At 43.8% G+C, this 24420-nt stretch overlaps 1 protein-coding gene across 1 annotated transcript; it reads left to right on the top strand.

The window, feature by feature from the left end:
* The first annotated feature begins 7826 nt into the window (after positions 1–7826).
* On the top strand, positions 7827–23938 carry s1pr2 (sphingosine-1-phosphate receptor 2). Its single transcript, XM_040154462.1, has 2 exons — positions 7827–8625; positions 21411–23938. The coding sequence occupies exon 2, from the start codon at positions 21539–21541 to the stop codon at positions 22652–22654; it is 1116 nt and encodes a 371-aa protein (XP_040010396.1). The 5' UTR covers positions 7827–8625; positions 21411–21538; the 3' UTR covers positions 22655–23938.
* Positions 23939–24420: the final 482 nt, after the last annotated feature.

Here is a 24420-nt window from a genome sequence, read left to right as displayed (position 1 = left end):
GCTAATATGGTGAGGAAGTTCTCATTTGCTACTCAAGAGTGGTCCGAGGCCAGGAAAAAAGCAATATTTCACAGAGGGCGTTAAATCAATTCACCTCCAGAAGGAGCCAGGCCAGATAGCTCTTGAACATTGCAAGTTTCTTTGACCTAAATCCTGTCCACGTCCCCAGAGGTTAAAGGACTGTTTCTCTTAGACGGAGACCTACAGTTTAGCTGTGTTATTGGAACTGGTCGAGGTCAGCAGTGCAAATCATTAGGTGGCTAGAATTCACCTGAATTACAAAGCTGAAGAAGAAAGCTGGAATTGAAGGAGTTCATCAAAACAGTAATAAAAGTCCAAAACTTAGCGCAAGGGACCCGCCTGCTCTTTTCCAATGGGAGCAGTGTGAATTTTTTGGAGCAGAGTCAGTGAAAAATGAGACAGTCGTCATTTCAAAAGTGACACCTTGACTGGGTAAATATTATGTAGCACAAAATGTAAACATATTATAGTATTTTTAAAGGATTATAAATAACTGAAAGTCTTTGTTTACAAAATTGTAAGCTCATGGATTGAATGAATTCAAATTTAGTTAAAAAAACAACTTTGGTCCTGTTGCTTCTTAACCATGTGGAAAAATGTCTAATTCAAGCTGTTTTAGGTTAGTGAGATTACTGCCAGTCATGGAAGAATTCCTGTGAACTGTTAATTAAAGCCACATTTCTTTTTTGTTATCCAGCAGTGATATTTGTCAGTTTTATGGAGCGCTCTCTGTGGCAGCTGCAAATATGTTGCCAAATTCTGCATTTTAGGGTCGAATGCTTGAACACGTTCACCCAGTCACACACACACATGCCCATATACATGCCCACCTCTGACTTTGAATTTCCCATCATCTCCACCAACTCCCCGGAGGGGTGACTGTTTATAAGTTTTTCACAGCGGACGCTACCTCTATCAAACCTGCAGGCTGATTAGATAATGATGCAGCCGTGACTTTATTCCACCGTGCAGACTTTAAGCTCTCATGGCATGACTCAAAAAAATATCTCTGAGCAGAACCAGCCCATCTGGCAAGCAGCCGCATGAGCTAACAGTCGTCATCATGTGAAAACATCCCTCACAGATGTGTGCATCCAGGGCCGACAGATCCAATGACGTTGGGGCTCCTCGAAATTTTATTCAGTGAGAAATTGAAGAGAGGGTGGCGTGCTTTAGTCATCATGGGCAGGGGAAAAGTGAGAGCTAGGAGTCTTTAGCAAGCATAGTGAACATTCAGTGATGTGATATTGTATGTGTGATGGGTTGCCAGTTCATGAGTCTGTGGAATCTGGAGTTGCAGTTAATTATCTTTTAAAGTATTGTTTATATTGTGCTTCTAAAGTGGTGCTTTTAATATGTGTCAAAAATAATTTGCAATTTTGTCCTTCCTCTGTGGTATCTGGTAACTCTCCTTTAATTGCCAAGGTTATTGCACATTTGGCTGTGGGTGGTAAGTAATTTTGAACTTGACTTGATGTGGCCAGTGAGATCGTCATGCAATTAGATCACAGCTGTAACACTATCACCAATCGCTTTGCCTGCAATGTCGTTTTCCTCCTCCATCTTCTACCCTGAACCTGCCTACTCAATGTGGTGACACAAGCTACTGTACTTTTGAAACTAATTCATGTCTTTTCTTTGTTACTCGCTCTAAGAAGTGTTTTCACATCACCCGCATACCCAGTTTAAACAACTGTTGTTCAAAAGCAACGAGACTTATCGACACATTTAACAAATTAAAGCCAGGAAACGAAAGAAATAATAAGATAAACTTCCGTTTGGAGCTATCTATTTGAAGCTTTATAGCAATGTTCAAACCTTGACTGTATGCAGGGCTTTTAATTCGACAGCGCATTTCTGTAACAAAAAGGATGGCCAGTAGCTTAAAAGAAAAGCCCCGGAAATAAAACATGGAAGAGATGTGAGATGATTCACACAAAGTGACGAGGCAGAAGCACCTCCCTGTCAACAATTACATGCATTGGAAGATCTGTTTTGTAGCGTGATCAAAGTGACTAGTTTTGTTTCCACAAAGAACACTGAATGGTTCAAGGACTGCAGTTCCTCCTTTGTTTGGCTGTTTCTTTCTTTTTTTATTTTTGCACCAATCGATAAATGATTAACATCATGGCTATTTATAAACTAAAGTAATGTAACATGCTTGATTAGTCATTCTAACAGAGAAGTAATGCTGTTCACGTTCACACTGGAGCCTTGCCACTGTCATCTACTACACGCAGGGGTCAGAGTTCATGGAAAATGGAACAGAGTGGCTGCACCAGCAGACGCTCAAGACAACAGCTTCACGAAATGTTATTTAACAGAGGAAAAAAAAAAAGGGAAAGAAATCCCGTCCTTGTAGGGGCGAGATGGTTACGGGAAGAATGTGTGCAAAGTGCTGATCAGAGCACCACTCCTTGGGTAGCGTGTGGAGCTTGATCAGGTTTCTCTCTGGTTCAAAGGTGACTTAGAATGATACAATAAAAATAAAAAAAAACACTATAAGGCACAATTAAATATTCTTCCAAATGAGTTTTCTTCATTCTTATTTATGACTTCCACGAGTAACCTACCTTATCTACCTGCTAGTAGGAAAATAATCTCATAAAGCATTACTGTGATCATAAGCTGCCAAGGTGAGTTGTTTTGTAGGACCTGTGGAAAATAGAAGTACATTTTTTTCCACTTCCTTTTTTGCACCTTCTGTGTTATTCATCCCGGCAACAAATAACACGGCAAATCGGCAAATTTGTCATGGTCCCTGCTGAACCTTTGGTCCCCCATGTGATTGTCTGGGCCATATCCAGGCAGGGTCTGGGTCATGCTCAGTGTGTGTGTGTGTGTGTGTGATCAGCTTTGAAGACAGAAGTGCTTCAGGCTGTATCAGGAGAGTGTGAGATTCAGACGACTGCTTCCCTCCTGCCCTCCTCTCCTCGAACTCTTTGTCTTTTTTTTTTATTATTATTATACATTTTACCACTCTGACAACATAAATTGGTTCTGTGAATGGTCACCCCTAACTGAGGGCGCGGAGAGGAGTACAGGTCATGAGAGAGGCTGATACAAACTGCTGGATTAGAGTAATGGCCTGACCCTGATCGTTCTTATCTGATGACCCCCAACATTGACCCCGGCAGCCAAGTGCCAGCTTCCCCCTAGGGAAGCAGAAGATAAGTTCTGCTCGAGGAGAGAAATGTGCACCTTTTGACGCATGTGTTAGCACAAACACTCTTTTGTAAACACACTTTTACAAACAAATACTGACGCTCTGCCTCAAGCAGAAATGCACACAGAGATCAACTCACTGAGTCCGGCCTCTCTGTTTCAGCGGTGCAACATTCAAGCTCCTCCAGGCAGGATTCCAATTGGTGCACGCTTGACCTGGTTACTGAAAGCTTATTTTACCCTCTATTGACCAACTTCACTTCACTTCCTTCCCTCCTCTGCCTAAAAACATCAATCCCATTTCTATTTCCTTTTTCGACCCCTTTACCGTCATGCTACATCTGTTCTTTCTTTTGCCTTTACCCTTAAATTCTTCAAAAATTTTCGACACGAGTGGACAAAAAAGAGCAGGTCTGTTTTTTTTTCTGTTGCGCTAAGTTATTGCTGAGCAACATCTGTGCACTAATTCTCTCTCTTACCTCCAAAAGTCAACAGCATTGAGGTCAAAGACTAAGAGCAGATGCAATATAGCTATTACAGATGTGGCAGAATAGCAAACAGTATCTCATGACAATCTGAGAATAGAACTGCAACAGCTGTTCTCTGTGCATTGATCCAGGTAAACAGTAATGTAAACTGAAAAACATGACTGATTCTTTGCAATAAATTACAGTTTCACCAATACGCAGATGCACACACGCTCACACACACACACACACACACACACACACACACACACACACGCTCACACACACACAAGCTCATGCACACCTACGACTAACCTTTTGAACTTATTTTCTGGTCAATGAATTAGCAAGAAATGTCAGGGTTGGGTTTCTTTACTGATGCAAGAGGAGCCACTGATGGCTGCCATATGGTTTCAGGTCAAAACAACAGATTTTTAGCTGTGCACTTTGGGATGCCGCTGAAGATTAAATGACAGGGATCCTATCTGTGGCTCTTCTCAGCGCTAAACTGAGGCTCTTTGTGCTGTTTCTCCGCCTCAGAAAAGACACATCTCAGGCCCACAAATGAAACTCCTGACACGAGTTCCATCACTTCTCTTATTACTGCTCCTGCTATAGTGTGAATACACACACTTTGAGTCATAATGCTGGAATGGAAAAGATGGTTGGATGGATGTGTGGATTTGAAGGTGTTTTGCTAAGGGTACTTCAGCAAGGCTCTATAAACACTACCCTAATCTGCAGGAAGCCACAAAAGTCATGACTCCCCCCCAACCATGTAGGCCCCTTCACTTTACTATCCACTAACACTCTTCCCCTCAGTGCACCAGAGGACAGTGAACACAACAGACACCCAATACTAATACTCAAGCATGGTAACCAGTACACAGACTGGTACAGAAGTGGACCATGGGAATAGTCTTTTCAGCCTGACTGTAAAAATAAGGTAACTCTATACTCCTGTGAGAGACATCTCAGTAGAGGGGTGGAGCGATGAAATATTGTGAAAGCACCACAAAGACAGTTCTGTGAGTAAAAGTATATAAATAGGTATTTTTGCAAACTCCACGGGTAAAATACCAAACAGAAAGATACGAGCAATGGAAGTTAAGTCACAAATCGCAATGTTTTTTAAATTCTCAGATGATCCTACGCTTACTGGCTATCATCGGTGACACACGAGCCCCATATTTCCTTTGTGCGTGAGTAGATGAAGCGAGCTGAAAATAGATGGTGATGCAGACTTTACCCTTGCACAGAGTCCTTTTGAGCTAGGGTAAAAAAAAAAACTAAAAAAAAAAACGTGCTAGATGGTGTACAGATAAGCAGTAAGATAACACTGCAGGTCTTGGGAGAGTGATTGCAGGATGGACGGATTTCTTCTAAACCCGTGAACAGCAGAGACATGTGGCACAGCCAGCACTTAAGCCCACTGTTTTGAGTGCAGAGAGAGATAAGCTGGCCTGTCTCCAGGCAGCGCTCGTGCTGTTTGGTGTTGAGAGAGGAAACCAAATCTCTGGAACCGCAAGCACTGTCTGTACCAATTAACTGCATGTGCAGATTACCTTTTAATGATTTTAACGAAGCATCAGAGATTTTGTTTGTCAAGATTTCTCCTAGCAGGTCCTGTTTATGAACTAATTATGCTTTTCCATCGTGTGTCATCCTCCTATTAAGCAACTGAAGTGCTGATTTAAGTGGAGATGCAGCAAAGTCATTACGGCTGGTGCCAAGAGTGTTTGGTGTAAATCATTCTAAGCGTAAAGAGGATGTTGCGCGCACACATTTGGTCATGTTGCACAGAGAAATGGTGACAATATTTTCGCAAAAAAGACAACAGTTTCCACAGAGACATCTGAATGTCCTGGGGGGTTATTCGGAGGAGGAAGTGATGGGAGATATTTCCTTAAAACTTGCTGTCTATGTGTACTTTGTTTGAAATCGTAACAGTTTGTTGTCGTCAGACATGTTTTTTTCTGGATAAATTAGTGTACATAAAAGCCGCACCAACTACCCTTTACATTTTAAAACATTTAATTGCAAAGAGTGATGTCTCCCTTATTTCACGCTGACATTACTGTACATTACTGAAAGCTGCATCTGTGCTTCAACTTTATACACTATAGAAATGTGAATAAACAAGGGATGGGAAGTCCCTGTATCTCACAGAAAACAGAGCCTGAGAACAGTTAAAGTTTACTGTTAATGACTTCCCCAGTGTAATCCTGTGTCTAAAAGTAGGAACGTAGAATATTTAGCCAGTCTTCTAAGACCACTTTGCCTTTTTTGGATCTTGATATCTTTGAAGAAGGATCTTCAGAGATGAGTATCATGAAGAATGAGGGAATGACCCTCTTTGTAGGTCTGAAAACACTACCCACAGTTCTTCCTTTTGCTGCTCTCATCTCAATCTCTGACTTAAAACGTTTTCGATTTCCCACCTCTGGTACACTCAAGCCTAGGCCAGGTGACCGCAGCCTGCCTGAATGCTTCTTGTAAATGTGTCAGTTTTGCAGTCTGTCTAGTGTAAAGGTAACAATAATGTCGACATTTTGCTAAATATGCGAAATATATTCAAAGAAAATGTAACAACTTCTTTAGCAAGCTTCAGAGGTCCTGGTAGTTAGCTTCTGTTACCTTTGGACAGCTCCAGGTGGGCTGTTTCCCCCTGTTTTCAGTCTCCGTGCTAACCTAAGCTAACCGTCTCCTCTCCTATAGCTTCATACAGAACTGTGCAAAAGTTTTAGGCAATCAATGTAGAGTGAGGGTGTTGTCAAAAATAATGGCATGAATAGTATTTATTCATCTGTTAACTTAATGCAAAGTGCAGTTAACAGAAACATCTTGAGTGCGTATAACTTTTGCACAGTATTGTATTTAACAGACAGACATGAAAGTTGTATCGATCATCTCTCCACAAGAAAGCGAATAAGATTATTTCCCAAAATATCTGATTACTGCTTTAACATTGCTCCTTGTTACCATGGAGACAAATTTCTCAAATGTAATGGAAGTACTGTCCAGACGGGAAGATGAAAAGCAAACCACTGAATACAATAATACAAGCAAAATTCATTCTATTCAAGTTGTGGCAACACAGCAGTGGCTCATGAAACAATACCACCGAAGAGAGTTTATTTTGAGGTGTGTTTTGTGGCGCACATCCACCAGCACATGTAGTAATCTTCCCCGGAGTCGGGGGGGGGGGGGGGCAGGAGGTTGCTAATAACAGCTGCCAGATGTGCAGAGTCCCCTGAGTCCATACACATTCTCACAGACAATGGAATGCTTGTGAGGAGCCCCAACAGGAAGTGAGGTCAGGGCTCTTGACCCCTCCCCTAAAAGCTAAAGAGAAACAGCATAGGGGCAAGCTGATCAGAAAGTGAAAAACAGAAGCTTGGAAGATGAACCGTTAAACCGTTAAAAGTTGTCTCCATCTCCTGAGATTGCAGGTTGCAATGTTTCGGCAACTCCTATTGCAAAGTTGATGTGTTTTTTTTTCACAAGTTTTTCTTCTTTTTCTTGACAATGAGCAATTTCCACATGGCAGCAGTCGCTGCAGAGGTGCCAGAGGTGGCAGGGGTGAATACCGTGAGAGTGGATTGCACAATCTCAACCCCCCCCCCCCCAACAAACTCTCAGCAGACACTCCATGAATCAACGTTAGACCGTGTGATCAGCAGTGAGGTGCTCTGCTTGTGTAAATGCTCTGATGTCTTTCAGCCAGACAGGAGTCAGAACAAAAAAAACTTCATATGTGAGTCTGATGTAACTTCTGCTTTCTAGCCTTTAGATTGTGACCGTTTTCATTTCTCTCAACCCAGTTCTCTAATTTTCAATTTCGTTTTGCATCATTTGTCTTGATGTTTGGGACTTTTGAGATTTTGAGATAATTTTTACCCCCACAATTTCTCGATTCAACTCCAAATGTCTTTAACAGAAGCCGGGGAGGCCCCTACACGTTCGGTACGATTACTAATAGATTATCATAGAACACATGACATCACGGCCACTTGGGATGACTTTTCTTTTCGGTGGGATGACTGTGGAGAGATTATTACCTCCTCTGCGGCTGGACAGAGGCTCTTTTCACTGGAGCCGACACCTGCCCCGATGTATGTCTCGGGAAACGACGGATACAAAAAAAAATAACACATAGCATGTGGCTCGAATGAACGTCGCAAAAGCAGGGGCATGGCGACGCCAACAGTCAGTGTATTCATTTCATTACATTGCCGTGCAGCTATATGCCTTTGCAGCTGGCCGCTGCTCTCAAGGGGGAAACTGAACCGGGATGAGTTGAAAAGTGTGGACTCCGGCTCACGCTGGGATCTGTTGGGAAAGAGGAAGTCGGGAGGTGGAACATCTGGACTTCATTTGCGTGCCCCAGAGTGGGGGAAAGGTCCAGAAATAGGCTTAAGAGCTGTTTGCCATATTAATTACTGTCCACAAATCCGCCTCGTCGTTGTACGTCTACAGTGAGACTCGCGGCTCATTATTGGGCATGTGACGTTTTCATACCGTGCCTCCCGTGTGTGGGTGTGAGTTTGTGTGTCTGTGTGAGCGCGTATTGTGTGCTCGCCTCCCTAACGCTCACACAGCCCCGCGGAGCTGTTGTTCCCAGAGAGCGGGGGGACAATCCAGACGGACTGGTGGATTAGAGGCTGGTGGACAAAGGAGAAAGTGCGATCTCCACTTTCATTCATTCCTCCCCGCAGTTCGGAATCGTTTCGGGCGATCTCTGCACGGTTTTCCGAGATGGCGCACAGATCTGTATGGATTTACCACTGACGAGACGAGACACGCCGCCCAGCCTCCTCCGAAAGTTTTTCGTGTGTCATCGCTGCTTCGCGACCCCAGGGGCAGAGGAGAGCGCCGGACTTTGATGCAGCATTTGTGGACGCTGGTGACCACATGTGAGGACGTTCGGAGACGCGTATTTGCCGGAGCTCTCCACCGTATCTCTCATGGGGTAAGTAACCGTCTCAAAAATATTGTTGCTGCGGCAGCGCAACAAAAGGATCGTGCGTGTCTCCCGCACTACTGTAGGGGGCCACTAAGTTTAACAGTGTGAGATCATTTACCGGGCTTAACAAATAGCGAGACTTTACTCGTAAAAACTCCCCCGAATTTCCCAGCATTGCTTCAAAAGCCAGCCGAGCGCTCCACCAATGACTCGGAAGTCTCCACTGACGTTAGAAAAATCTCCCAAGTGAAGCGTTGACTCGCAAGCACCTTTGACAGCAGCGTGGCCCATAACAAGCAGCGCGCCACCTCTGTAAGTCTTCCTACTACAGGCAGAAAGCCCGCTGCAGCCACGGCGGACATTTGAATCCCGTGTGACATCTGCGTTTGTTAAACAGTGTGCGTGTGTGTGAGTGTGTGTGCGTTTTTAATGAATAACATCGTGTGATGTTAAATATTAACACGCGGGCCGACATCTGTCGATCACACAGGGGGATGGATGCAGTCTGCGGCGTCGTATTTAGTCTGTAGAGCTGTTGTTGGGGGCCCAGATGAGCTGGGGCCTACACACACACGCACACACACACTTTCACACACACACACACACACACACACACACACACACACACACACACACACAGTTCCTTGGAGCCGTTGCGCAGCCTGCTGTGCCCCCCCACCGCTCTGACCCCTCCGATGTTGTTGAGGCTTGTTCATCCGTCACTCTAAAGATGGCATTGTATTGAAAGGATGTATTAATAAGACAAAAGCCCCCATTATCCCCATGTACGGAGTTAATCTCATGGGGTTGGAGATGTGCTTCTCATAGGGAGGCGGCACAGAGCCCTTAACAAGCAACGATTTCCCAGAATACAGTATAATGTTATCAGAGATTTAAAATGAGTTAAAGATAAGAATATGACCTTTAAACAAACTGTCACTGTAACTTTTGTAAGCCTAGTAGCTTCATTTCCTTATCATCACTCTAAGGCCATACTAACTAAACAGCACATTGACTGTGACCGGAAGAGTAAACCCTGCCGAGGAGGATACTTAGGTGTCAGCAGCGCAGGCATGGGGCATCCTGTTGTGGGAGAATCTTCAAATCGCAGTGAGATAAGGTGATAAGGTGGAGGAACTAATGTTTATTGCCCAGATAAAAGCTTCCGTCCATCATCCTCTGTCGTGTGGTTGGTCTGGTTCAGTCTGCGCAGTGTCCTGCTCGCTAGCAGGCTGCCGGAAATGGCTATTGCTTGTGGTAAGATTACCTGTAGCGCCAGGCGAGGAGACCGCAGTGCGAGAAAAACCAAAGTCGCAAATGCACACGGACGCTACAAAAGCCTGTTGAATCAAGGCTAGCAGACATCTCACTGGGATAACATCAGGGGTGGAAGTTGCAGAGGAAGCGCGGTCAGCAGTGTTAGGTGAGGACTATCAAGTGTCGAAGGCCCTGTCAGCAGGTTCGTCGATGCTTGGTTTTGTGTGAGAGCAGCTTGGTTTGCCCGGGGCGTGCACGGCCACCTACAGACCCAGGTACCTCTCCTAGCATGCTTTGGACCGGCTGGAGACAGGGACTGACATGGCCTGCCGGCTGCCTGCGTTTGGCACATGTGACCACATGGCTCATTACAACAGAACAACACACACGCAACCTCGTCGGGCCTGAGCACTGCCTTCCTCGCACGAGCCTTCGCAAATCCAACACCCTTGGCCTTGGCAAGAGCAACCGCAGGGTTATGCGCGTCAGCTTCTTGGCCAGACACTCGACAGCTCAAGGCACACAGAGCCTTTCACAGCCATGGAGCACACATGATATAGGTCTTACCATTCTATGTAGAGGAACTTCCAAATCTTTTATGCTAGCGCGCAGGGAGTCTGGCTCGCTCCGACAGCCCATGACATCATGAGTTGAGGATCTGTGTGTTGCTGACCCAGCTCACTGTGCACAGTGGCCCTGTTTTCCTCCGCAAGATGACTGCTGTAACCGGACCCTTCTCAATGGGGACTGCCAGGGGTAGCGTGAGAAATGAAGACAAATAGATGAGTTGAATAAATAAATAAATGTATAAGTGCATGGACGGATAAATAAATTAATGGTAATTCAGCGGTGGGAACTGGATTTGTGGGGCTTTTTTTTTATTTTTATTTTTTTTTTAATGGAACAGGTCACGAGGGGGTTGAAGGCGGAGATGGGGAGGGTGGGTGGTGTCGATCCCTGAAGGATGCTCGGGTTTCAGCCCAGGCCCGGGAGCGATCTGCTAATAGGAAGCAGCGAGAAGGCTTTTCCTTGGGGAGACTGACTAATCTTTTGTTGTCTATGCTCACCACTTTATTCAGCCACAGTGGAAGGGTAACAACACAGAAAGATCAGAGGAGCGACCTGCCAGAGGCACCCTGGCTTGTACCTGGCTAAATGAAACCAGTTGGAGGTCAATGAATAACTTTCAGAACTTTGGGGCTTTTGTCTGTGATATTAATAGTGTTCTGTGGACAACCATCTGGGTTCTGCAGGCTCAGAGTTCTAGCTGGTACTCCCCCTTTGCTTGAAAAACACTCTCCTTGGGTGTGGCAGCTGGAGCAAAATAAACGCCTTCTGTTCGCAAGCTGCCAAAGCGCAAGTCACAACACACAGCTGACAGCATGTATCTTTCTGATTCATAGCCAAGAGCTGGGAGTGTCTCAGATCAGAGAAATTAATATGGTATCCTCTGCTTTTTGCCCGTTTTGCAAACCCATTTGAGAACAGGATGTCACTAGTGACTGTGTTCACTCTTTGTTGGCAGGTAGAGAAATACACACGCACACTTACTTGCACTATCTGCCCCTACTTTGCAAAACAACATCCCTGAGTTGCAAGCAGATGCTGTCAGTGCTGTTCTGATTATTATATAAACATTTACATAAGCTGGTATTTAGTGGAGAAAAAAGGGGGTTTTACTATTTAAGGAAGCTGTTTCACCCAATGAAAGAATCCATTAGCTTTAGAGTCTCCTTTTACATTCCTTTTCCACTCAAGGGACAAACTGTAAGACCCCCCATGACCAGGTGCTGTTGCTTGTAGCAGCATGCCAGGATTTCCTGATGCTTTCTAGAGTGGGGATAAGGCCTTTCTTCTGTCACATTTCAAGCTTGGACCAGCCCTTGTTCCAAAATGCTGACAGTTGGAAGTAACGCAGAAAAAAAAAAAGGTTTTTCAGAGCTCTGACTGGCATTTTTCATTATGCAGTGTTGCTCCACAGACAGGAACATTATACATTGTTCAGAGACAATGACAAGTAGATCGACTACAAGGTTTCTGGTTACTGCGTGGTTTTGGATGGGATTGGCAGCACTTTGCAACCTCTCTTTAAGTTATACAGTGTGATTTACAAACTGGATGGGGACAACCTCATACTATCTGTCCATATGGCAGCCTTAATTAGTGTGGTCATGTTGTGGTTTGCTGATTTCTGGTCCCTCTCAGCACTCACTCTGGAGCGATCTTGCAGCAGGTACACATGAAGATGCTGTGGTTTCGGAGACCTCCTCTTCCTCCTCTTTCTTCTTCCCTCTTGGAAGCCTTTGTTATCCAGTCACCTTTGTTTGTGCAGCTGGAAAACTCAGCAGGATTACTTCTACACCCCGCTATCCCCAGATCCAGAAGTAAGCTAGGGACAGATTTCTTGGATTTTGAATTGCCCCACGCAGCCAACGAGAGCCTGTTTAAGTCATTCATTTTTTTTGGAACTGCAAGTTAACTTGGTGTCTCCTCCTGATAAGCTCTTTCAGATTTTCTAATGAGTGAAAAACTTTAAAAACTGGGATGACCTCTTTTGTCAGAAAGAGCGTTTGAGATTGTTTATCCTGTAAAGGCCTCAGCTTCAGTTTTTTCCAGGCCTAAGGACATGATGGAATTAACCTCCAGCCAAACACAAGCCGGGTCACGGTGGAGGCCAGACTGCTCCATTGCAACAGACAGATTGAGTGGAAGTGGATGCTGTTTACTTTAAACTCATATGATGGCTGTTCTAACATGTCCATTTCAGACGGGCCTTGTCAAAATCAAGTAGATGTTGTCTCGTACCGTCCGAAAAGTCACACCAGAGCAATATTCACTTGCCGACCTGTTTGATATTTTTTTTGCGAAATATCCACTCTACCCAAACCTTGCATAAGGCTTGGTAAAACTGCATGAAAAAGCCAAGTTGTTTAAATTTGGGGCCTTTTCTTTTTAGAAAAAAATACTTGTAATGTAGTGTAATGTTGCCAGGAAAATAAATCTGACATAGTATCCCTCCAAAACTATGTAACTTTAAATACCCTCGAGTCTCTTTCTATCCACACATTCACTGGTCTTTAAATGCAGGTTGTAACTGTATTGGCTCTGCACAAATATTTTTATTTTACAGGTTAAGATAGAATATCCTTATGTCAGAGAGGCTAATTGATGTAGACATCACAAGAGCTTTCCAAGAAATAAATTTGCTCTTCAAAGCAAGAAATTCTTAAATTGTATGAAATACTGAGGAACCACTGAGGGCTGTGTGGACACAACAATGTCCTCTCTCCAGGCAACCGTGTTTTTCTCCAACAACAGAGCTGTGTTTAATGGATCTGTGTTTGCCAGAGGAGCCTGCCGTTGTTTTCCTATGTTGGACCATGAGGAGAGATGGAAGGCCTCCATCAGTTCATCATCTTATCAGTGGGTGCTAGCTAGAAGCAATCAGGGTGGCTTTGTGCCTCTGTGTGTTAGCCTGTGTAGATGGTATCGTTTTTCCTTGTGCAGTGCTTTGCTTTGTTGCCAGCACCTTCTCCTTCGCTTTTTCCTTGATTTTGACATGCTGTTCCCCGACTGTCTGTGGCGATGTTCAGTGCACTGAAAAAAACACTGCAGCATCAGCGGAACAAACACAAGTGTCACCGTCGTAGAATTGATATGTGTTGTCATGTCTCTCGTGTTCATCGGCACGCCACGCAACAAATAACAAACTGTCTCACGGCAACCACGGAGTTTCCCAACGAGGCAATAGAACATGAGAAGAGGTGGAGATCAAGGTCTAGCAACAGAGTAGAATAGAAGCAGGGATCCGGGACAAAAGAGACCCAAAAGAGGGTTCAAAGCCATTCATTAGGGGAGACCTTATTGTAAAGACAAGAACACGGGAAGGTGTGAGAAGGGCCACAGTAGCTGAAACTCGAATCAAGCACACCGCAGCCTTCAGACGTGAGGTTTCTAATGCAGAGCAGCCAGGCCCGACCTAACTTATTTCACTGTGTCACCACAGCCAGTGTGCAAATGTCATGCACTAAGTGCACCACGTGGTTAACACTTGCCTACCTTTGTACATCAGATAAATTCACCGCTGAGTATTTGTATGCGGTATTTACCACTGTTCCATGTCAAGCTCGAATCTGAGAATAGTTTTGACTTTTACATGTTGAAAAAATCTCAGTTTGCACATCAGATACACTTCTGGCGTGTTGTAGAAACAGAAATTTGTCTTTGGGAGTTAATGTTAAGGATGATAATGGTATTGTTTTGTGATTTGTTTATGAGTAAAGGTACATGAAACACTACACACATTTTTTCAGTGACAAGAGGATTTAGGACACATAGTTACTTTATAAGAGAGTAGTTTCTCAGTGCAGAGCTCCAGAGTTTCTTGGATTGAGAGCTGATTGCACGGTACTCACTGTAATGAAGTCTTTAATAGGGGGCTATAAGAACATGTCTGCTCCAGATGTGTGCTAAATAAATACTTCTTGATGTGCATTTAATCAGCTCTTTATGGCCTTTTGATCTCTGTGGTGAAGTTTAAATATATGAGGGGTGGGAGTGGGGGTTGGGGTGGTTTCAGAGTGAGGACGATGTGAATCTCTACATCAGGGAGCAGTATGAAAAGGATATATGCAAAATAGAGTGGTATAAAAACATGAATAATTTGGAAGTCAGTGACTTAATTTGACAGGAACGGTAAGAGGGTGAAGGTATTACAGTAATTGCCTCTCAGGCGCCACCCTTGGAGATTCCCCACCCCCCAATGAGGCAGACTGGGGGGTTGGGGGGGTCTGCTGGTCATGCGGGTTATGGCTCCTGAGGCTGTATGATGGCCTTCTTTACGCGGCTCTTTGTCTCCAGCTCGACTCACTGCTACTCTGAGAGCGCCACAGCACATGAACAACTGCCATAAATAAAGCTTTGCAAAGTCGCCGTGATGAACTGACTGAGGAGAGGAACACAGACCAGGACAAGCCACCATGAAACACACAGTAAAAAAAACACTCTTTTTGTGCCTGAATGAAGTGTGTTGACAGACTGAACCCCTCAGAAGCTGCTGTACCCAAACTGTCAAACTGTTTGACGAGTGGAAGGGTAATCCCTAATTATATGACGAAAGCCCGCGTATTGAGGACACCCCACTTCACTAATATCTAGCAGCTTATGAAGCATAACTGTTTTAGCATAATAAAGAGGGTGGAAGGTCTGCTCTTGGAGCTAAAATTAAACTTTGAACACAGAGTGAAAACACCAGAAGGAACAGTTTAATCTCTCATCTAAAGCCATGATGCAAGCTATCATGACACTGTATTTAACTTTTAATAAATGCTTCTGTATTTTTTCAGTTACAGAAAAGGGATGTGTTATGTGTATGTCTAAGACACGGTTTAGTAAGTTACAGACATTCCTCTGCATTCGTTTTCTGTCCAAAATTTGTTCCTTTCCAAGCAAGAAATGTGAGATACTGCAGGCACCCATTTCATATCTGCCTGTTCTGCCTCTCCCAACTGTGCAAGTTACGGTGCAACACTGAAACAGGCTCTCTTCTCTCTTGTTTGTGCTTCGCCTTAAAACCTCTATTCTTCAGTCGTCCGGTGATTTCATGTGTTTCAACACAACAGATCCAACCACCGTATTTGCCAATATTTCACTCCGCTATCCTCAGCCCATGCTTTAGTCCCTTAAGTGGAGAGTAAGGCTCCAGTGTGTGAAATCACTACAAGAATGTGTCAGCCTGCCTGTCTCTCTGGACCTTATAGCTTTCACTTCTGTTGTTTAAGAAATAGTAAAAAACATCTGTAGATATATAGTTAGTAGATAAGAGAGAAGGAAAAGTGACTGCATGTTTAGCACTCTTAGCTTCAATATTGACCGTCAATTGCAAAAGCAAACTTGCAGTGGCAACTAGTCTTTTTGAATGTCTAGTAGGTTGAGTCCTGAGGACATGAAGTGAATTCATTTTCTCTTTGGGTAATAGAACTATTACTTTGTACCACAGTATTAAGTTGAGGTTGCTGATGCGTTGGTGCTTAGTTTGACCTCAAACGTGTATGTTTTTGAACCTTGCCTTCATGTCAGCCCTGCTTCTTTATCGGCATTGTTTTTGCATCAGTTTTATCAGCGTGCTTGTCGGCAGTGTAGCGTGGAACAGAGATGAGAGCAGCGGCCTAAGATAAACTCAGGTTATTATGACTGAGGACGCAAGAACTGTTCTGGTTTTGTTTTCACCTTATAGAAGAGGCACTGCTAAATGAGAGAGTAAACTATGCGTGGCTGTTTAGTCTATGCCGTGACCAAGGTCATCTGAAGCACCAGGACAGAGCTTAGTTGTGTCACAGAAGCAACACGAATCATCCTCATCCCAGTTACAGTGATACCGGAAACATGAATGCTTTTCCCTGGAAATAGAGGGCAGACAATCAGTAGTGCTATTGTGGTAATGTGAAACGATTTCACACACAGAGCCCCAGGGCTCAGTGATGGATAGAGCGACAGAGAGAGACTGCAGCCACCTGCCAGCAGACACGGCCCATTCCTGTGTTTTCTGTGGTTACACGGTGCGATTGCACAGAGCTGCTCGATGCAGAAAAGGCCGGCCTTAATGGTCCCACGTCTGCAGTGGCTTGTGACAGCTTAGAGGAGCACTGAGCTATCACAGCAAATACAAGCATGTATAATATGTCACTGCTGATAAAGTTTAAGAAACAGAACACAGTAGACTGTGACGAGCATGGGTGTTCTGTGAACATGCCTCTTTCTGTTTAATAAGTTCCATAGGACTGAATCCCCTGCGGTAGCAGTGGTGAAACTTTGTGGTATTAGAAGTTGTTTCCTTCTGTGTCTTGCATGTCAACACTTGACTGGGGGAACTCTCTGAGTACATTGCTGTACTTTTCATGTTGAATTTTCCTCCCAGAGCTTCCTCTCTATGTAGTCGTATTCACACCTTTTGGTTTATTTAATTTCAAATACAAAAAAAAAGCACCTTGGTTCAGATAATATCCTGTTTGAGTGTAAAGACTCAGAGGTTTTTACCCTTAAAACATGATTTTTTTCTGTTTAGAAGGAAATCTCTGTCACTCCACTCCACAGGCACAGTAATTCCTTCCCTGAAAGGCTTGTATTTCTTTCTAAAACGAGTACTGATGATCATTATGGTTGCAGCACCCACAGACTATCGTTTGGTGGTCAGATGCTGGACACTGCGAAGACAAGAAAGGTGTAGACTGATCCCGCTAACAGTTAAGGCAAAGCACTCTCCGAGATAAGTTAAACACTGATACCACCATTAATGGCTGTGAAACTGTGCAGGAAAGAACAAATCACGGCAGCGGTTGCTTTCTGTGTATCCATGATGAATTACCTTGTGACTGTTCTTAAAGCTGAGGAGAGATTAAGTCTTTATTACAGAAGAAAAGCCTAGTGTCTTGTAGAGGGAGCAGGAAGTCATTAAATTTCCTTAAAATGGAAAATGTGCATGATTAACAACTTTATATGTGAGTCCAAACAAAGAAGGCCTTTTTGTTATAGTCTCATACTACTCCCTTTTTAGAGCACATTCGGTGAACAAACACTTGGTCATGGTGTGAAAAAAAGATGCTGGATTTTGTGTTATGTTACCATTACTGTGAGTTATGAGAAAGTACCTTGGAAGGGTAGATGAAGAGAAATGTGTTACAGGATGTTTCAGACCGCAAGCAGCTTGACAGAGAGACATGCCATGTGTGCTACGTAAACAAACAGTAAACACCTTTCAATGCAAACAAGATAAGGCACAAATGTAAACTGTCCAAACACAAGGTCAGTCACTGCTCTTATCTAGACCAAAATGTCTGTGGGACATTGTACATGTGAGTGAAAGTGTTTGTGTAGATGAAAATGCATGCATGCTTTCCCACGAGGAAAGTGTGGAGTGAGGTTTGAGCGAAGTGTGGCAGGTAGCAGGTGGTGTAATGGTGCGGCGCTGCCTTGGTTTTTGGTGAGCAGACGGTTTGCTAATTGGGGCTTATCAGGTGTTTCTGAGAAAAACACCCGAGGCTTTTGTGCGGCCATCAGTCCCTTGATGGAGAGGGAAACTCGGTCTTGTTGGGATTAGGACAAAACAAGGGTCAGCTTTCAGCAGTAACCATCAGTCCCTTTTGAATCATCTTCTGGATGTTAAAAAAATCTATGCTCTGTATGCAGCTATTTGTAACTGTGGTCCGGTGATTGATTAAGGCACATTTTCATCTGTGTAGGTGGTTGCAAAAAGTAGTTTTAGGTGTGAATATGTAAACACACTAAATACACTTCGGTAGCATGTCTGCATGTGAACATGCACTACAAGAGCATTCCAAGCATTCCTAAGAGCATTTCTCAAATGATAAGAGAGATGTACATTATAGTGATGATAAAAATCAAATAACCTTTCTTATAGGATATCCTGTCTCTTGTTTGGCTTCCTCTGTCTCTTTGGCCTTTTTTTTTCACCCTCCTGTCGACAGTTGTTTCTTTCATCATCCTGTCAAACCGTGTCTGAGTTTCGTTGGGAAATCCAGACAGGCTATTATCTTATCTGTCTTTCTGTAACGTCGCTGCAGGTTCGCCTACATCATAGTACTCTGACATTTGTGTCTGAAACCGGGGAAACTCAAAATATTCCATTATCTCTGTTTTCATGAAATTAGTTGACTATTAAAAATTATAGTATTTTTCGACATCCACATACTTACGGTTATGTACAACTACAACTACTGTTTAAGTCATAACAGAAAAACTTGAGAAAAAGTTATATATTTTGCCAGTTTAAGTCTTACGTGGTGTCCCAAAGTAACGCTTTTAAAGTATACTAGGTCTACATTCACTAACTACCAATGCAACCTAAATTTAAATACATTATTCTTGAGGTACATCTTAAATGCATACATGCATTAAATGCAAAAGTGCATATAGTTGCATTGATTGAAAGTGTATACAGGCAATTCTAAGACACAATATCTGGTGTACAAGAAATATATTAAAGATATACTTTTGAGCAGTGGTGTAACAACATTTTCAATACATCTGTTCCGTTGATATACTGAGGTGTTGGGTTTTTGGGAGTTTATGCTGCGGTTGCTTTTCCACTGTGGTAGCGAGGAAAGGAGTCATTGGTCGACATGGTGTTGCGACATTTTTGACAAGGTCTTACGTCTATTGTGGAAGTGTGACAGGGATGTTTGGGTCAATAGGGCACAACTTCGTCGATGGAGGTGTTATATAGCAGGAAGCCTTCACTCCTGTCGACCAATCACCATGGAAACATCTGAAAGGCACACAGCAGGTGGAGAGGCATGGCAGGGCTGCGACTAGACAGCGCTGTAGGCAAACCAGTCTGTCAGGTTTCGCACACAGTGAAATCCCCTGATGACAGACACCAAGGAGTCTGCCGTACCAGGAGGACCTCGAGCTGTCTACACAACGCATGGAAAGAGAACTTTCCTGACAAAACCTGGCAGAGCTGAGAGAAAGAAACAAGATGAAACAAGATGAAATTTTAGCAGGCTGGAAGCTGTGGAGATACAGAGCTGGTCTATGTCGGCTGACTTTTCCATTAATAAACTCATTATAGGCTACAATAATGTAATTACGCTGGTGCAGCTGGCGAATGTGCCCAGCCTCAAGCTTCCTATTTGTGTCTATTAATGGAGCTAAAAAAGGATGGGGAAGAGACAAGCTGTCCTGATGCAGCGGTTCTGACAAGGGAGTGCTTAACTGTAAATAAATTTCTGCCATGATACGGTTACAGAAGCCAAATGGAAGTGTGCTCTCCCATTATTAAGGCTGAAGGGCGATGCTCTTCACATTGAAGGAGACTATTGTTCTTTGTTCCTGCTTGAGGAAACAGTGTGCTGGTTATTACTGGCAACCAATAGCAGCTGTGTGCTGAAAATGCCTGTATGCAGGGGAACGATTTTCTACACTGCTCTGTGTCTGTTAGCCATGTGTGTGAAGAAAGTGTTCTGTGCATGCGTGGAGTAAAGTTCTGTGGTGCAACACTTCACATTTATTAATCTGTATGTCTATGTGCTCATCACAGTGACGTCTCAGATTCCTGCCTTTGTGTCCAGATGCCGTTCCACATGCATGCACTCTGTCTGGCTTTGTCTCATTCCCTCTCCATCTTTCAGCCTCTCAGGTTTTGAGATAAAGCCCAGCAGAACATAGAAAAGGGTTCAGCCCCAGTTTCCACTGGAGGTTTCCAGTTAAGAGCTTCTGCAGCCATCCAGGCTAGTTGTCAAGACAAGCATCAGTGTTAAATTACCTCTGGAGCTGGCCTGCAGAGGGATCCTGTTTCTTCTGACAGGTTTAAGACACCAGCTCCACCTCTAATTACATTTCCAGAGCCTCCAACTTTCCTTTGTTTTCAGCCCTGTAGCTGCAGCCTATTTTATCTTGTCTTGGTTTGTCTATAGGTCCTTCCTTGAAAAGGTTTTACACTAGTAAGCTTGTTTATGTATTCTGTTGTTGGATACATCAGACAGTAGCAACAGATTCCCATAAAGCCCCATAAGACATAATGTCATTTTACGTGTATACAGTAATTATTCTTACCAGGCCTCAATATAACACACACAACCGTGCAAAATCTCTGGTGTATTGAATGATTAAAATGGCAATATGTAAGTCAAGTCTTACAAAGCTTTTTCTCATAAAGTCAAGGAAGCTCCCACCTTTCCTCTCGGGTATCTATTTGATTTGCTGTCAGCTTGTCTGAACTGGTTGGAAGGGGTGGGTCGGGATGAAGAGGTCTGGCTGATCCACAAGCTATGCTGAAGTTTCAAGAGGTAGCGCACTGGAGTGGAATGGTTCGCTCCCTGCAACAATGCCGTGTGTTGACAGCCGAGCGCTCGGACTGGGTTAGTGGAATGTCCCCTTCAGACTGCGAGTGCAGCCTTTTGTCAAAGTGCCAGCACTCACAGAGCCTCACAGAGCATTTATTCTCCTACCTGAAGATGATCTCTGCCTGCGCAGGTTCACCATCCAAAAAAGGGAAGATCTTTGAATGTTGATATTCCTCAGAGTAAATTTATAGTTCTCCACGGAGTCATTTTTTATGATAACGTACAACTCCCTTATGAACCACTGGATTATTACTTTCCATTTGTTTTAGACTGCAAGAAGCTGCAACAGTTGCTTGCATAAGAGTTCAGTGTGGGATGTAACAAATGGATACAGTGAGTGCAGTGTGTTCACTGTCTGGCCATTCATTTGTGCTTTGTCATGCTAAATGCTAACTCTTCATGTTGAATGTGTATCTGTTAGATCACTTCAAGGATGTGACAGTTATTACTTTGCTTTTCGGTTATTACAATGCAGTGTTCTTCAAGTTTCCACCCTCCAGACTGAGGCACAGGTTGTTGCCTAGATACTTTGTTTTGCTATGCACTTTGACTTTGGCGTCTGCATTGCTTTTCTAAAATGTATGTTTGCTTTGTCACAGTTTATTTCATTAGTGCAACAAAATTTCGCCTGTGAGTAATTCAGGCCTTTTCTTTCTTTCTGTGTGTCTGCAGGTGACCCACATAGAGCTCCTGAGACGTGACTGTGGGACAGGCAGTCTACCTCCAAGCCTGGGCCCTCTTCCTTTGCCCTAAAGGCAATGATTATCAGCATAGACACTGGGCACAACTCCGCTGTGTGAATGAATCTTTGCCGTAAAGCCGCTGTGCTCTGCCACCCCGTCACCATGAAGAGCAAGTATTCCCAGTACTACAATCAGAGTCTGATCCACTCATACTATGCATTTGCAAAGAACATGACCGCCCAGGAGCTGGAAAAGCACACTCAGAATAAAAAACATCTCACCACCCTCAACATTGTCATCGTGGTCCTCTGCACCATCATCATCCTGGAGAATCTGCTGGTCCTCATTGCTGTCTGCCGCAACAAGAAGTTCCACTCCGCCATGTTTTTCTTCATTGGAAACCTGGCGTTCTCTGACCTGCTGGCAGGCTCGGCCTACATAGCCAACATTTTTCTGTCAGGGTCAAGGACTTTTGGGCTGGTGCCTGTGCAGTGGTTCATCCGCGAGGGCACAGCGTTTATCGCTCTGGCAGCTTCAGTTTTTAGTTTGCTGGCGATAGCTATAGAGCGCTATATAGCTATCACAAAGGTCAAGGTGTACGGCTCCACCAAAACGTGCCGCATGTTCCTCCTAATAGGAGCTTGTTGGGTCACCTCCATCCTGCTCGGAGGACTTCCCATCATTGGCTGGAACTGCATTAACAACCTCCCTGAATGCTCAGCCGTATTGCCACTCTATTCTAAGAAATACATCGTCTTTGTTGTCACCATTTTCAGCATCATACTACTCTCTATTGTCATCCTCTATGTGAAGATCTATTTGATTGTACGCTCCAGCCACCAGGAAGCAACCAACTCACAGGCCTACGCCCTTTTGAAAACAGTCACTATAGTGCTGGGTGTCTTCATCATGTGCTGGCTGCCGGCTTTTATCATCCTCCTCCTAGACTCAGCCTGCGGCATACAATTCTGCAGTATCCTCTCCAAAGCAGAAATCTTTTTTGGCTTTGCCACTCTGAACTCAGCTCTCAACCCAGTGATCTACACGCTGCGCAGCAAGGACATGAGAAAGGAGTTCCTGCGAGTGTTGTGCTGCTGGGGGGTGCTGCAAAGCGGGCGGCCCGCTGACCGTTGTCTGGTCCCTCTAAAGAGCTCCAGCTCTCTGGAACACTGCACGAACAAACACGAACACCAGACCACTCCCATCATGCAAGATTGTACCACCTGTGTCTAATATGGTGCAAACACATCAGACTGCTCATGTGTGTGTATGTGTGCGTGTGTGAGTGTGAGCGTTAGTGAGAGAGAGAGCATGTGTGAGTATGAGATCAAGTAGAGAGGCTGTGATGAGACAGAGAGATGTTGGACTGAGATGCCTGGCGAGGCTGGGACACAGCGGTCTGTAGAAACATATTCTACAATGCAGACTTTTTCCTTACGGTCAAACTTGTGTGAATTCACAAGCAGCTGTCAATCAATTCACCCATGTAGTGGGTGTCAAATCACAATGCTTCAAGAGGGAACTAACCTAAAAAGTGAGAACTTTCAGAAATGTGAAAAAAGCTTTTTCATGGGTACTCCCATTAGTTAATATGGGGTGGCAAACCATTTTAATGTATAAGCCTGTCATCTTGTTTTTATTTTTTCTTTCTAAACATGTAAACCCCTATTAAAAGCCAAAAATGGAAACATAGCATGCATGATATCGTAGATATGGTGAGTTGTTTTAGGACGCTCAAGAACTGCATCAATGCAAAGCTTGCATAGTTGCACTTTGTAGATTATTCCAGTGATTGTTGTCCTTTGGGGTTTAACCACATTTCTGTCCTTCATTGATATATGTATACATTAGGCCTACAGATTCATTCTTTACAGAACCGACAGCAGTGATGAGCTTCACTCAGCGCTGCACTCCACAGAAGCCATACTACCAACAAAACCAGGGCTATATATTCCCTATATAACCTTGCTTAAACCATCTGATAAACTACAACAAATTTACATAATCTGCTTACATTTACTGCATGAAATTCTAACTCGTTTGTAAGCACTAATGTGTATGATATATTCCAGCTCCAGCTTCCATCACTAACACCCCTTCCCTCATTTGTCCTCATAATCTGTCCCTCATGCTTTTACTGTTGTCTTTTGTATCTTAACAGTTTCCGTCGAGGAAGGCCGAATCAGAAAGCACATTTCCTGAAGTGAGTTGGCACTGATACATTTTACTCATTGACAGCTGTCCAGCAGCTTTGACTAATGGGACCAATGTCCTGACAGTGTTGTAGCAACGTAGCAGCAATGTGCTGTCTCTGTTTGTGCCTTCCTCTTGGGGAATTAGGCTGAATGTATGTATGAAGTGTTTGGGGCAGGCGCTCCATTATTGACAGTATTATTGATCATTATTTTGAATTACCGAGTCACTGACGATCAGAGAGTGGGATGAACAGGGTAGGTCACTCTCACTGTGAAGTCTTAAATAGCACCATGAACAAGAATTTGTTGTGAACAACTTGGTTTAATTTCCTACCCATATGCCGCGTGCAACTTAAGATATAAACACATCTCATCTTTCCAAAGACCCCTTCGCCTCCCCTAAAAAATAAAAGACGTTCTTGTTTACAAACACAAAGGGGGGGGGATCTGCCTCCTTGGGAGGTCAGCTTCATCTTCATTCTCTGACATCCTACAACACGCAACTTCCTTCAGCTATAGGAAGTCCTGTTTTTGATTGTCCGGTTCCTGTTGTTCAGGGTTACGCTAACCTTTTTCCTGTAGACACACATTTTAAATTCTTCTCTTCCCCAGTGTTTTTTATATTGACTTTTACATTTAGATGGCCAAGTAGAAATGGTGAAAAGCACTTTGGCAGCTTCAGTGATGTTTGCTTTCCCCCAGTTTTTTTCAGATGGAGAGGTGTTTTAATCTATGTACCTATTACTTCATTGTGTTGTCTGATTCCATTATTTTTTATGATAAATATATGAAAAACTATGTGTG

The sequence above is a fragment of the Xiphias gladius genome, chromosome 3 (assembly GCF_016859285.1).
Source record: "Xiphias gladius isolate SHS-SW01 ecotype Sanya breed wild chromosome 3, ASM1685928v1, whole genome shotgun sequence".
Lineage (NCBI taxonomy): Eukaryota > Metazoa > Chordata > Actinopteri > Istiophoriformes > Xiphiidae > Xiphias > Xiphias gladius.
Note: the sequence above shows the minus strand (reverse complement) of the source record. Positions and strands in the feature narration are given on the sequence as shown.

Bases quoted from the DNA above. Each gene is read 5' to 3' on its own strand.
- s1pr2 (XM_040154462.1), top strand. From the start codon at position 21,539: ATGAATCTTTGCCGTAAAGCCGCTGTGCTCTGCCACCCCGTCACCATG.